A 12,986-nucleotide genomic window follows, 5' to 3' on the forward strand; every position below is an offset into this window, starting at 1 on the left:
CGCGCAGCTCTTCAGGCAGAATTGACGAGGAGACAAGAGGTTTGGACAAAGTAGAGACAACGCTCGACGGCATGCTGTCAAAGCTGCAGAAAGACACGACACCAGAAGAGGAGGATTGAGAGTGAAGTAGAAAAAGACATAGACGGGGACGCCTCTGACTGACTGCACTGCCGTGCGATGCTGCACGATGAGGTTGTGAGGCTGAGGCTGAGGCTACTAGGCTTTGCAAGTGCGATTCAGGCCGCCTCTCTGTCTGACAGCATATTCTACACTCTTCTCAATCAGCAACGCACAGTTTTGAGGCATGCCCCGATATCACATCGTCAGACAGTCACCCTTTAGATATCTTTCTGCCTGGAATGCATGTCACCGTCCCACCTGGCCTTTACTCACTCTCAGCCGCTTGAAATACTATATGAGCCATGGCCACCGCCGTCTGGCCAGCTTACAAGAGAGCGGCCACCGCAACCGAGGAGATCTGCATCCTGACACAGTCAACCTCAGATATGTTTCGCTTCAATCACTCAACAAACAAGACTGCTCCCAAACATACTCGCTCCACGGAGAGTAGAACTCCTGTCCAAACAGTGTCAGCAGAAGAGGATGACCACGTCTCCGCGTTGACTGGTCCAGCGGCTTTCGCTTCCCATGACGCGAATGACGGCCTTCCTGTCCCTACATGGGTCAGTGAGATAAATAACTCGAGGGTCACTAGGCCCAGTCGTGCCTCATCGATAATATCCACGAGGACGAAGATCTCTACCACCACGTTCCAAGATGACGCACGGAGTATAGACATTGATGTTGGAGGGCGATCCTTCAGAATTGGTCGGAATGGCTCTCGTATTACTACTACGACTGACGATCCACCCCCATACTCTGCTCCTGGGGAGACAATCCGCTTCCGAAGTGGGGAGACAACACCAGTAGACTCTAACAGCATCCACAATGAACATGAAATGGACTATGATGTGTCCGAACCGGAAAGTGGTGCACTGACACCAAGGTCGACTCTGGCTACACTTCGTGTCAAGCCCAGTGTGAGAGCAAATATCCTTAACCCTGCAGAGTTCAACATGCCCTCACCGATCGGACACGATGGACATCATCGCCGCTCACTGTCCGCAACGTCGATTGAACCTGTGCGGTCCCGTCAGGTAGTGCAACCTTCGGAGAGGATGTCGTTCAACGCAGCCGATCAAGATGTGATTTCTGTCGATAGGCCTCTTGCACAACCGCAGAGAAGGTCGACTGAGGCAGGGCTGCCGGTTTCAACAGACGTAACACTCCCTTCACCTTTCTCGAGACAAAGGTCACGGATTCGGCTGCCTGCAATTGACACGTCAACAGACAGACATTCCCTGGCTGTCGGTGTGCCTCAGAGGTATGCAGCTGATTTGCAAGCAACCTCACAACGTCCGATACAAATCCGTTCGGCCGGTGCCATACTCTCCACCATAGATGACCACGACGAGCCACGGTCACCTGATTACATTGGACGCCATGCAACCGGTGCCTTCCCCTTGCCTATGCGATCTACCTCATCGCAGAACACCATTCGGCACGAGACTGGCCCATCTCAGACCAGAAACGCATTGGACGAACGAAGATTTCCATTCGAGACTAGCATTCAGACGCCCAACCAAAATCACTGTCCATTGCCAATGGATAGTGAGAATGAAATCAGCTTGCATTACGCTAGAATGATGCGGAAGCTCGATTACGGGTACCGCAAAGCTCTACATCTCAAAGACAAGGAAATGGCAGAGCTCCGGGAAAGACTACATGAGAAAGACACGGTACTCAGGCAGCAACTACGAGCCAAAGACTTTCTGCTGGATGATCTCAAGAACCGGCTGACGAATCTCGAGGAAAATGTGCAGATTATGCTGGAAAAGGCAAGGAATGAGGTTGAAGATTTGTGGGAATCGCGATGGAAAGATCGAGACTTTCATCTTCGTGAACGTATGCGAAGAATCGAAGAAGATGCGCAAAAGACAATCCAGCAACTGAGAGCCTCCCACCCAGAAGCGGGTGAGGACGGCAGCGATGACGGCTCGACGACAACCAAGGTGAATGTGGCACCAGGACCCATCTTGCATGCAATAGAACCGAAACGTGTCTTTCAATGACTACCTCAATTGTCAATGATCCATCCACCATCCTCATATCAGCTCAGCTAGCATTTTTGCAAGTCTGCATCCATGCATCGAGGTCTAAATTCTTTAGGACCGTTGAGAACTTCTTCGCCGCGCTGTCATCGCATATGTCGTCCGCCTTTGTGGTCGATACCGGCTTATCATTGTCTTTGTCACCCTTTGGATACTCGATATGGAAGACCGGCTTGCCCTGCTTGACGAAGGGCTCAAAAGTGCTGCATTCGTCGTATACATGGCATTGCTCATTAACGCTCCATTGCATGAGGTCGATCACATCTGGAATAATGTCACCGGCATTCTTCAGGCCGATGGACATGTTATGCGCATGTGCCGCGTCCGCCAGGAATGTAACGTACTTGACCGCATCTGCAGATGTCAAGTCCAAGCCGTTGTCGTTGGCGTATCCGTCGACATTGTCGGGATCGATGCCGTCACAGCCCTTTCGCTTGGCTAACTTGATGCGATCGAGCATTATGTTACCGACATTTCTCGAGTTGATGTCGAGCCAGTATTCTCCTGGCCATCCATCCAGTTCACTTCCCAGATCGGATTTCAGAAAACTGTTTGTGTCCGGCCGGTTTGGCTCGTAACTCCCGGCAGAGAAGTAGCAGATCACTCTACTTGACTTCTTCTGCATGCTGGATATTATCTCGGCAGTATTGTCGAACAAATCGATATCCCACACTGCTAGGCCGTTGGTCGTTGCGCTCGAGAGTGGATTTTGCAATTGAATGTTCCATGTTGTGCCAACGGCAGGCTGCCATAGCGCAGAGGCAATGATACCGGGCAGGCACGAAGCAAAAGCGGCTAGGAAGCATAAAGTTTCCATGTCGAAGCGGGTTTTATATCTACAGGTCCGCCAGTTGTTCCTGGTAAGCGGACTCAAAATGTTCTGACTTCACCGTTAACGTGGCCATATTTCCTCTTTATATAACCGACCAAGTATATCACATCGCAATGAAAGTGCTCTATTGAGCAGAAGCGACATAGGGTCCTGCTCCAAACTAGCAGATGGAACCTCGTGTTCAGCCATATTGTGGCGCAGATTACAGTTCGGTACGCCTAAAAATAAGTGCTGTTCAAAAATCTCATTGTGCTCGGACCATCTTGTGACCGGCGCCATGCTTCACCTCGAAATACGCGACCTACACACCGCTCTCAAAAGATGGTCCCAGTGGGCCCGTTGCAGCTACTTCGGCGTCGAAAGTCGAATGCGCATCAAAACTTCCTGCCGAGACGAAACGTGGGCATCACACTGGCATTGCCAGTCCAATCGCTTGCCCATGAGCGCTGCCTCTAGGCAGCATCTGAAAGGTTGCTGGTCGCCTAAATCTTGCACCGCGTCAGCCTGAGAAGGTCAGTCAGAAGAAGTTCATCGCACTTTGCGACGGAAGTCAAGGTATATGAACCTGTACATGTCGGACTTCTGACAGCCCATCATATCGCTGTGTGTCCTGACTATTTGACCATGGACGCAAAGACCCCGCGATCACTGAGCACCTGTGCGTCCACACGAGACCGCCTGGGAATCCCCGAGCCTTTTGATTTCTCAAGAATCGAGAGCCCTTCGGCCGACGAAGATGAACGCGTAAGGATTGCGATCTGGAACACGGATCAGGAACGGCTTCGAGCTGCGACTGGTGACCCAGGTCTGGTATCAGCACTCGAACAACATCGCTTTGTGGTGGCATGGTTCCAAAAACATCTGAAGATCTCCATTGACACGATGCCGAAAAACATCAGCAGTGAAACATCAGTCGAGGATGAGATCGCCTCGCTCAAGTATCGGCGAGATCGGGCTGCTCATCTCCTCAAGCTGTTCAACGATTATATGACTTTCCGAGTTGCCGATGTACCTGAAGTGTTTTGGCTAGACGCTGCTGTCACTTCCCCGATCGAGGGGCCGCCTTTCTTCACGAGAATGTGGAACGAAGACTCTCGTTCCCAGTTCAGCGATTCGCTGGGATTTCAATGCTCAGATTGGAAGAACGTCACACCTGCTGCATCTTTTGACGAGTTCAAGATGCATGGAGATGAGATGCGGCAGAGCTTGACGAATCACCTTGAGACTAAGAAGTCTTCTCGCTGGATTTCTGTCTGGGGTAGCATGGAAGACGTACTTCACCGTGCTTACTATCCGGAGTATAGTCGTGCCAACTGTCAGGTCGCAATCATTAGTGTCCCAAAATTGAATCGCCTCGGAATACTGTGGCAAAGCTCAGATGACCTTACTGAAGACGTTGGCCTGGAGGAAGCCGCCAATGCCTGGTGGGCCCATGTTCTCGTGTATGGCTGGATACCAGCCCAATGCGTGATCCGAGTCTTTCCTTTCGATCACTTTCAAAGCTTGTGCACGGAAAGGGGCATCAGAAGTGAGTGCTCTGAGTCTATCAGGATGTGCAAAACTGACCGACTTAGCCGTCGTTCCTGCTGCTCGAAGACCTCTCGACCTGCTTCCGAAAAGGAGTAGTGTAATGAAGGAGCTCGGCATCGGAGGGGGAGCTATGTAGATGTAGGTAGCTTGGGGTCTGTGAGTACGCAGCTTTTCTCTCGTAGACAAGTATTGCAAGAACCACGGTGAAGCATGGTAGTGGTATGTATACTCCGGTCCTTCTTTGTTCTTTACCCAGGCTATGTTGACTTTAGAGAAGAGTCCTTGAGATGGCCAGATCCAGCACCTGCAGGTTCACACATGTCTTCGAGATGATATCATGAATTAGGAGTTATGACTACCCTCATACAAGGACCGAGCGCATCGCCGCAGGGTCGAACGTCTGGTCTCACGCTGATTCTGCCATCTTCTCGAGGAATTGATAAAAGTACGTACAGTGGGCGTGTGATATTGTTCGGAAAACTTGATGATTGGGTAGAACGATACTAAAGCGCCAATGGCACATATCGATGATCAGGCTGAAGTTCAAGCATGTTTTCATACGCAACCTACATCGAATGAGGATGTCCCATGTAGCGCCCCATGATGTAAAAGGCGCAGCCTCAGATATTCATCACGAGATAAACCCAGCCGGCATCAGGATGCGCCCTAATCCTCTACAACAAGGCGTATAAACGACTCCAAGCTCTACTCTTTCCTGCCTGCGACGGGTTGCGATACACCGCTACCAGGCGAGATGACAGTCACCGTCTCGCCGACTGTTGATGAATTCCCGACGTTTGCTCAAACACTGTCATGGTTACGTACAGGATCACTCAAGTGCATTTGGTACCTGCCTGACCCTAAGAAGAGACGATTGTGTAGCATCCCCATAGACCCCGGGGACAATCAATGGGCAAAGCAGTCGGCGGAAAGTCTTTCAAATGCAAGTCCGCAGACGAAGGAAACACTTCAGCTATTGGCGGATATAGCCGCGCAAAGCTGCTGCTATCGATGTCATCGGAACAAGATCCGCAGGAGTGGCCTCGCAAAGAAGCTGGCGACTCGATGGCGGAACGAGCTACAACTCACCCTTCCCCTGGGGAATTGCCTGGTTGCTCAGTGCATCAACCTATCAGGTGTGTCAATCTCGAATCCCACGACGCCTGAGTACGCCAGCAAGCCTAGCAATCAATCTATAAACCCATTCGCTGATGTGCAGATCAAATTTGCTAGGCTTGCACTTTCAGACTCGGCTTTTGCACCTTCTCCTACGGACAAGCAAGTCATCTTCGAAAGGCACCGGGTTTTCGAAGGAGAAACACTGATGTCAAAATTGATGGAACCTATCGAGAGCGAGAAGAGCAGCATAGGATCTTTGTACTTCTACACTCACACGAAGAATACTTTCTGCGGAATGATCAAAATTGGTTACACTGCCAGTACGATCGAGTCTCGCATGGATTTCTGGGCTGAATGCGGCCATGGGTATCCCGAACTTCTTGACTCCCTTTACCATGTACGGCATCCCAAACGAGTCGAATTATTGACCCATTTCGAGTTATTGGAACATTGGTATCGGCAGGGGTGGTGCGAACGTCATGTTCAATCCCATGCTGAATGGTTCAAGATTGATGTAGAGACCGCGAGCTCAGTTGCGCGCCATTGGGCACAGTGGATTGAGCGTGCCGAACCTTATGACAGGCGCGGATACCTCAAACCTTTCTGGAGAGACACTGTCGAATTTCTGAATGATTACAAGCTTTCGCTCTCAGCTGAATTGATAATGCAAATCCAGGAAATCAAGGAAGGATCGACCAAAGTGCTCGACTTCATTGACCATAGCACACTGTGTACGCGACGTGAGCAAGTCGTCAAGCAGCAGAACCTTCGGCCGTCACGCGCCATCGTCCTAAAAATCCAGAACGGCCAGACCTGCACCCGAAGGAGAAATCAGCCACACTAGCCTGGTCGAGGTCACAGAAAGGAGCTTGCGAGACCAAACCCAAACGGACAGCTTGCAAGATACCGTCGCTCTTCGATTTGCCACCCTGAATTTAGGCTGAGAACGAGGTTCGGTCCCAACAAGCTTGCATGACGAAAAGTCGTTGAGATATTACGCATATATAACCACGGATCCGAGGTACTACAATGATGGTCTGGATGCAGGATGTGGACACTGAACCTGTTTACATACGACTAAATCATTCGCAGACTCTTCCATTGCCAGACTCGTCAGAGCAAACCACCTTCCAAGTGCCCTTGCAAACTGTGTTACAAGAGTGCATTTGTCCGTTGAGAACTAGAATGTGAGAAGGATTACGGTGAAACATGATACTGGTGTGTATTTAGAAGCTCATTGGGCGTTAGCGATAAGGAAAAACGGAGGTCGCAGCCTCGTGCGGAGAAATCATGCCGTTATGGTGCGGAGCTTGATATGGAGACACATGAGCTGGTAGTACAGAGTTTGGAGTTTTCACCCCCTTCCCCGTGTGCAAATTTGTCAGGTTCCAAGATCACTAATCCACATGATTGAATAGATTTTGAAGCTTGCAATATATTGAATTCAGTAGAATAATCTAAATAACATCCTATCCCAAGTCGCGTGCTCTCCCAGACCACATTTTGCCTTGTCCGGGGAGGTCGGTGACGTTGGACAATTGGATGATGTGGGAGAGGCCAAAGTACCTGCGTCCACAAGAAATAAAGAAGAAGAGAACTCGTCCTCAAGAAAAAGAAGTCGAAAATGTGACAACGATGACACCGTCAAGCCATTTCCAGAAGCGCACCCAAAAACGCCAGCCTTTCTTAAACCCTGTGCCCTCTCTATGGCCGAGTTATGCCGGGGCCGCGCAAGAAGCATCACTCAAGGTAACAGTCGTGACGAGCGAGCTCGCAACACAGCCACTGGCCAAAGCGTAAGCTGCGATATCTTGCTGGACCTGCGCCACGGACTGTGTTCCAGTGAGAGGAAGACTGCCATCATTTCCGTATGCTTTGCATGCTGCACCCTTGGATTTGCAGCTTGTGGCACCGTTAGCAAAAGCTGTGGCAGCGCTACAAGGACTGAGAACGGTGCCACAATTTGCCGTTGTGAGACCGGCAGAATTGATAGTTTCGGCCGCGCAGAATGCAACGTTCACGTCGCATTGTTGTGTGGGAAGGACAAAGGCAGGGCAAGCAGTATCCGAGACTTGCAGTGCAAGAATGGGTACCCCTGTACAGACCGTGTTGACTGGCCCATCTGCGAGGAGCTGTTGTTGGAGTTGCGCAGTTGTCAGACTAAAACCATATGCTATGTTGGTTCCATATGCAACAGACAAGACCCCTCTCTGGCCAATGAAAGAGTTGGCAAAGGCTTCCATTTGGGCATTCGAACATCCACCAAGCACGTTGGGACAAGCCTGACTCTTCACGACGTTCAAGGTTACCAACGGTGCGCAGAGTTGTACTTGTGTATTGCACACTGGTGCCGCAGGCGTACTGGTGGCTGCAGCTGACGAGGTCGTTGTGCTTGTAGTAGACCGGGTTGTTGAGGTGGTTGACGACGGAATTGGCAGTGGGAGAATCGATGTTGGTAGAATCGGCGACGGGAGGAGAGATGTTGGCAAAAGAGAGGTCGGCAGAAGGGACGTTGGTAGAAGTGAAGTCGGCAAAATGGGAGTTGGTAGGAGGGATGTCGGTAGGAGGGATGTCGGTAGGAGGGATGTCGGTAGGAGGGATGTCGGTAGGAGGGATGTTGGCAAAATAGGAGTCGGTAGGAGGGATGTTGGTAAAATAGGCGTTGGTAAAAGAGATGTTGGTAGGAGGGACGTTGGTAACAGGGATGTTGGCAGGAGAGACGTCGGCAAGATAGGAGGCGGTAGGATGCTCGAAGGGAGAACGATCGACGGCAATAGAGATGTTGGCAAGATACTCGACGGGAGGACGATCGAGGGCAAAATAGACGTCGGAAGACCAATCGATGGTAGGATGCTAGTTGGGAGACCAACTGAGGGAAGGATACTGGTTGGGAGACCAATCGAAGGAAGGATGCTGGTTGGGAGTCCAATCGATGGTAGGATGCTGGTAGGGAGTCCAATCGATGGAAGGATGCTGGTTGGGAGTCCAATCGATGGGAGGATGCTGGTAGGGAGTCCAATCGATGGAAGGATGCTGGTTGGGAGTCCAATCGATGGAAGGATGCTGGTAGGGAGTCCAATCGATGGGAGGATGCTGGTTGGGAGTCCAATCGATGGAAGGATGCTGGTTGGGAGTCCAATCGATGGGAGGCCGGTCGATGGGAGGCCGATCGATGGGAGGCCGATCGATGGGAGGCCATTCGTGGAAGAAGTGCCGCTTGTCGAAGAGCTCGGGCACGAAGGATCCCGTAATATAACAGTGACTGGTCCACCTAAAGCATCGCAAACTCCAGTCAACTGTCCTGCGGCAGATGCAGCTGTCACTTGCTGTGGTGTCAGACTTAACCCAAGGACTTCATTGTTGCCAACCAGGACAGAGACGATATCTGGGTTGGACCCTAGAAGTTGAGGAATCACAGAAAGTAAGTCATTAGTGGTACAGAGCACACCACCGAGGAGCGGACAGTTGTAAGCAGCCACCGTGTTGGCTGTGATTAAGTCTGAATTCAAGCACACATTGACGTTCACATTACACATCGGCGACGTTGATGGTGTGGTGGCTGCCGAGGAAGATGTTGTGGAGCCAGTGATCGATGAGAGCGACGACATGGTTGTAAAGATTGCTGTTGACATGCTTGAGGTGAATGGTCCTACTGCACTTGTCGTTGACCCGCTGATTGGTCCGACCAACACACTGGAAGTCGAAGAGAATACCCCACTGCTAGTGGCGGTTGACATGACGGACACTGACGGGGTCGTTGTTCCATCGTCTACCAAAGTTGAGGAGGAAGAAATTGCTGAGGTTGTGCTGCTTGCACTCGACAAAGTAGTCGTCTGACTGACTGGTGCCACCGTAGAGTGCAGACTCGAGGTGCTTCCTGCCAAGGTTGACGCAGAGGTTGTGACTGAAGTGCTTTTGGTTGCAGTGCTTTTGTGCGAAGTGCTATTCGTTGTGGTGGTCTTATGTGAGGTGCTCTTGGTAGTGGTGCTTTTGGTTGTGGTAGTCTTATGTGAAGTGCTCTTGGTAGTGGTGCTTTTGGTTGTGGTAGTCTTATGTGAAGTGCTCTTGGTTGTGGTGCTCTTGGTCGACGTTTTCTTGGTCGAAGTGCTCAATGTCGAAGGCTTGCCTGTTGAAGCCGTGCTTGTCGTGCTTGTCGTAGTGGGATCTAGTGGATAGTCAATATCGCTGGACTGGCCTCATTGGTATTCGACTCACTGGTAACAATGATCACGATGGGGTTGTCACACGTGTCAGAAGCAGTGTAGGCATAAACAAAACCATTATCGAAACAAAATCCTGCCGTGTCTCGGAGCTGTGCAAAAACACCTACGATGTCCCAGGTAGCAAATCCAGTCGGGTGGTTCAAGAAGCGTTGGACAGGGGATTCAGTCAAAGTCGAGGTCCCAAGGAACAGGCTGTTTGACAAAAACGAAGTACTGTCGTTACCTCTGAAGACGAAGGCCGCGGAAGATAGCTCGTTGACTGCAATGCCATTACTGTTGGAGTCGAATGCTAGGTACTGCGTGACCTGTTGCCTGGGGCGCAACGCAGATACAGCGGTCCCGCTGATCTGTAGATAGAACCCTGTACCGCTAGCGGTGACAGCCGTTGTGGATGTGGCACTGCCTGTCGTGATACCGCCAGGGTTTGAGACCGATGAGATACCAGTCACGGTGCTGAGGGAGGATGAGGGTGAGGAGCTGGTGATCGAAGCTCCTATCGTAGAAGCAGTTGGCGACAAGGGTGCCGAGTGACTGGAAGTCAAGGGACGGGATGCCGACGAAGGGAGTAAAGTGCTGCTTGTTACTCTCTTAATGGAAGATGATGCTGAACCTTTAATTGGGCCGACGATGCCTGACGAAGTAACGGTACCTGTCGTGCTCAGACCGATGGCGCTTCTGGATGAGGATGGTTTGCCACCGATTGGGCCAACGATTCCTGACGGAGTCGAGGAAGCTTTGGTGCTGACACCGTTCAGACGGCTGCTAGAAGTAGCTGCAAACGAGGATGTTGGATTCCAGTCCTGCCAGGCCTGCCCACCATCATAGGAAGTAGGCCAGCTTGCAGGGCCTTCAGGCAATGGCCACCATCCGTTTGCTTGGTTGCCGTTATTGTTTTTGGATGAACCGGTCGGTATGGGGACATTGCGAGAGCTGTCTGCAGAGTGAGTCATATATGGGATATTCAAGACGACGACCTTCGTAACATAGATGTCGAACTCGAAAGTGGTTGGATGCGAGAATGACTTGGTAACGTAGGCATTCCAAGGCTGGCCCGGGACAACCTGCACGCCTGAATGAACAGAGACTGAAGGTTTTCCATTAATAGTGACAGTGACCGTGGTTGGAGAAGCTGGTACAGTCACAGCAGGAGCGACCTGAGGAAAGGTCCACGTGTAAGTGCCAGCCTGTCGAATAGTTCCTGAGCTGGCACAGCGAGCCTGGGTAGTGACAGAGGTGGATGGCTGCGCGACCACAGTCTCATACCACTCAACGCACTCTTTGTATTTCTTCCCTGAGCTGCTGGTGCCAGACCGACATTCAATGACGTCCAACAGCTGGGAACGACTTCCATCTTCTTGTATACATTTCTTGCACAGTCCGCTGCCGTGCCAACCGGGTATCATAAAAGGAGCGACCTCATTGAATGGTGCCATCGCTCGCCTAGTCACGGTTTCGTAGGCTGTAACCTTTTGGCCGTGTCGATTGTGATTCTCGTTGGACGGCATAGTTGTCACTTGGGTGAGGGTTTCGAGGTATTCAGAGACTTTGAAAGGTTGGCTGATGTCGGTCACCGTAGCCATCTGGGTTGTCGTTCCGTTCCATGCGCAGGGAACCACAGTGGAAACATAGGGGTAAGTCGTGAAGGGATATTTTGTCGAACATTTGCCCTTGATACACGCAGTAGTAGGCTCGCATGTCGAGACAGGTTGATACTGAGTAGACACCGTAATGGGGGCAAGATTCAGTTCTTTGGCTTCGGGGCATGGCTCAATCGTGGTCAGAGGATTGCCACAAGCCCCACTGGCGGCGAGCAGGGCCAGCGCGACCTTGACGACCGACCACCCTAGCAAAGTCATAATTCGACACCGAAAGGAATGGCTGTTGAAATGGAGAGGAGGGGACGACAGCCACCAGTGAATCAGACAAAAGACTACGGATGAAGCAAGAAGAATGAAGGAGGGCTTCCAAACACATTTTATACCTCCTCTCGAGCTCCATGTTGTCCACTACTTCTCTGCGTGATCGATACAGAGGTTCAATGCTTTGATCACCAGAAGTCCCTGACTCCTGCTCCTGAACATGGCTTGATCGTTTAGATTGCTGGTACCTTGACGTCGTGTATAAGACAATCTCAATAAAATCAGTAAGTACGACACTCAAATGAGAAGAATGTACTCAACTAGTGAAAGAGGAAGGAGCGTTGCCGCCTTGACCAAGTGTCGCTTGCCACTGTCAGTATATGCCCTGAGTATTCATTACTCATGTCCGAAGGGTGTCGAATCCCACAACCCATGAGGGGGAGGGAGGGACGAAGGGCTTTGACCTCGCAGAGCACATTGCATGACTGATGCCCAGGGATCACAGCATGTAGAGACCTGCGCATTGTCCATTGATGAAAGTGAAGTCTCGGAGGATGGGATGGAGTCACCAATAGATCTAGATCCAGGGAGATCATGTCTGGCTGGCTTTTGAGTCCAGACACGGACACTTGGGTGCTGTCTCGCACAATACACCTGAGACAGACTCACTGCTTGGACCACAGTTTGAGGTGATCACCGCTCTCCAGGTAGTCATCCGCATCTTGAAAAGGTCGTGAAGCTCCACTTGTGGGACAAGAAACAGTCGGGGAAGGTAATCTAAAGCATACTGCCACACATCTTGTCAGAAAGAGATTCTGCCACGAAATGCTTCGAAGACGCTGGGTGAACGTTTTGTAGTGGTTCGCACCATCCCCATAGATCCGAAACATGCACAATTTTTCGAGAATGAGAGAGCTCGGGAACAGGCTCTGACGAAGAGGGCAAAGACCTATGGTGTACGCAAGTACAGGTCTTCAAACCGTAGGGCGACGAGCATGGACTACGCCACCCATTGTAAAAGAGACCAGGGGCAACACTTCCTGGGGCTGACCTCAAATTAGTCTCTCAGCGTTGTTGATGAGCCACAGGATGTCAGAAGAGGTGGCAAGTAATAGGTCCACAGGGTCACTGACCTTTGAATGAGTCAAGGATTCAACTGGTATTTCTCATCGAAAGTGAAGTGTGCTGTCATCCAACATGGTTGACTGATGTACAATGAAGTATCTGCAAGAACAAATGCAGATATTCGGGA

General features: G+C 51.0%; 5 protein-coding genes across 5 annotated transcripts; 4 read left to right on the top strand and 1 right to left on the bottom strand.

Moving 5' to 3' along the window:
* Positions 1–422: 422 nt before the first annotated feature.
* Positions 423–2,132, top strand: EDD37DRAFT_648567 (uncharacterized protein; the record flags this gene model as incomplete). The annotated part of the gene is made up of 1 exon (XM_062818032.1): positions 423–2,132. The coding sequence occupies one exon, from the start codon at positions 423–425 to the stop codon at positions 2,130–2,132; it is 1,710 nt and encodes a 569-aa protein (XP_062672009.1).
* Positions 1,787–3,134, bottom strand: EDD37DRAFT_331546 (glycoside hydrolase superfamily). Its single transcript, XM_062811578.1, has one exon. It carries the CDS (start codon positions 2,986–2,988, stop codon positions 2,176–2,178), a length of 813 nt encoding a protein of 270 aa, XP_062672010.1. The 5' UTR covers positions 2,989–3,134; the 3' UTR covers positions 1,787–2,175.
* A 605-nt stretch (positions 3,135–3,739) lies between these two features.
* EDD37DRAFT_331316 (uncharacterized protein) lies at positions 3,740–4,874 on the top strand. Its single transcript, XM_062811577.1, has 2 exons — positions 3,740–4,752; positions 4,811–4,874. Exon 1 carries the CDS (start codon positions 3,886–3,888, stop codon positions 4,627–4,629), a length of 744 nt encoding a protein of 247 aa, XP_062672011.1. The 5' UTR covers positions 3,740–3,885; the 3' UTR covers positions 4,630–4,752; positions 4,811–4,874.
* A 289-nt stretch (positions 4,875–5,163) lies between these two features.
* Positions 5,164–6,696, top strand: EDD37DRAFT_331062 (uncharacterized protein). Its single transcript, XM_062811576.1, has one exon. It carries the CDS (start codon positions 5,288–5,290, stop codon positions 6,494–6,496), a length of 1,209 nt encoding a protein of 402 aa, XP_062672012.1. The 5' UTR covers positions 5,164–5,287; the 3' UTR covers positions 6,497–6,696.
* Positions 6,697–7,207: 511 nt separating this feature from the next.
* EDD37DRAFT_626437 (uncharacterized protein) lies at positions 7,208–8,273 on the top strand. The gene has a single exon (XM_062816304.1). The coding sequence runs from the start codon at positions 7,359–7,361 to the stop codon at positions 8,028–8,030; it is 672 nt and encodes a 223-aa protein (XP_062672013.1). The 5' UTR covers positions 7,208–7,358; the 3' UTR covers positions 8,031–8,273.
* Positions 8,274–12,986: the final 4,713 nt, after the last annotated feature.

The sequence above is a fragment of the Exophiala viscosa genome, assembly GCF_022695815.1.
Source record: "Exophiala viscosa unplaced genomic scaffold EDD37scaffold_3, whole genome shotgun sequence".
NCBI lineage: Eukaryota > Fungi > Ascomycota > Eurotiomycetes > Chaetothyriales > Herpotrichiellaceae > Exophiala > Exophiala viscosa.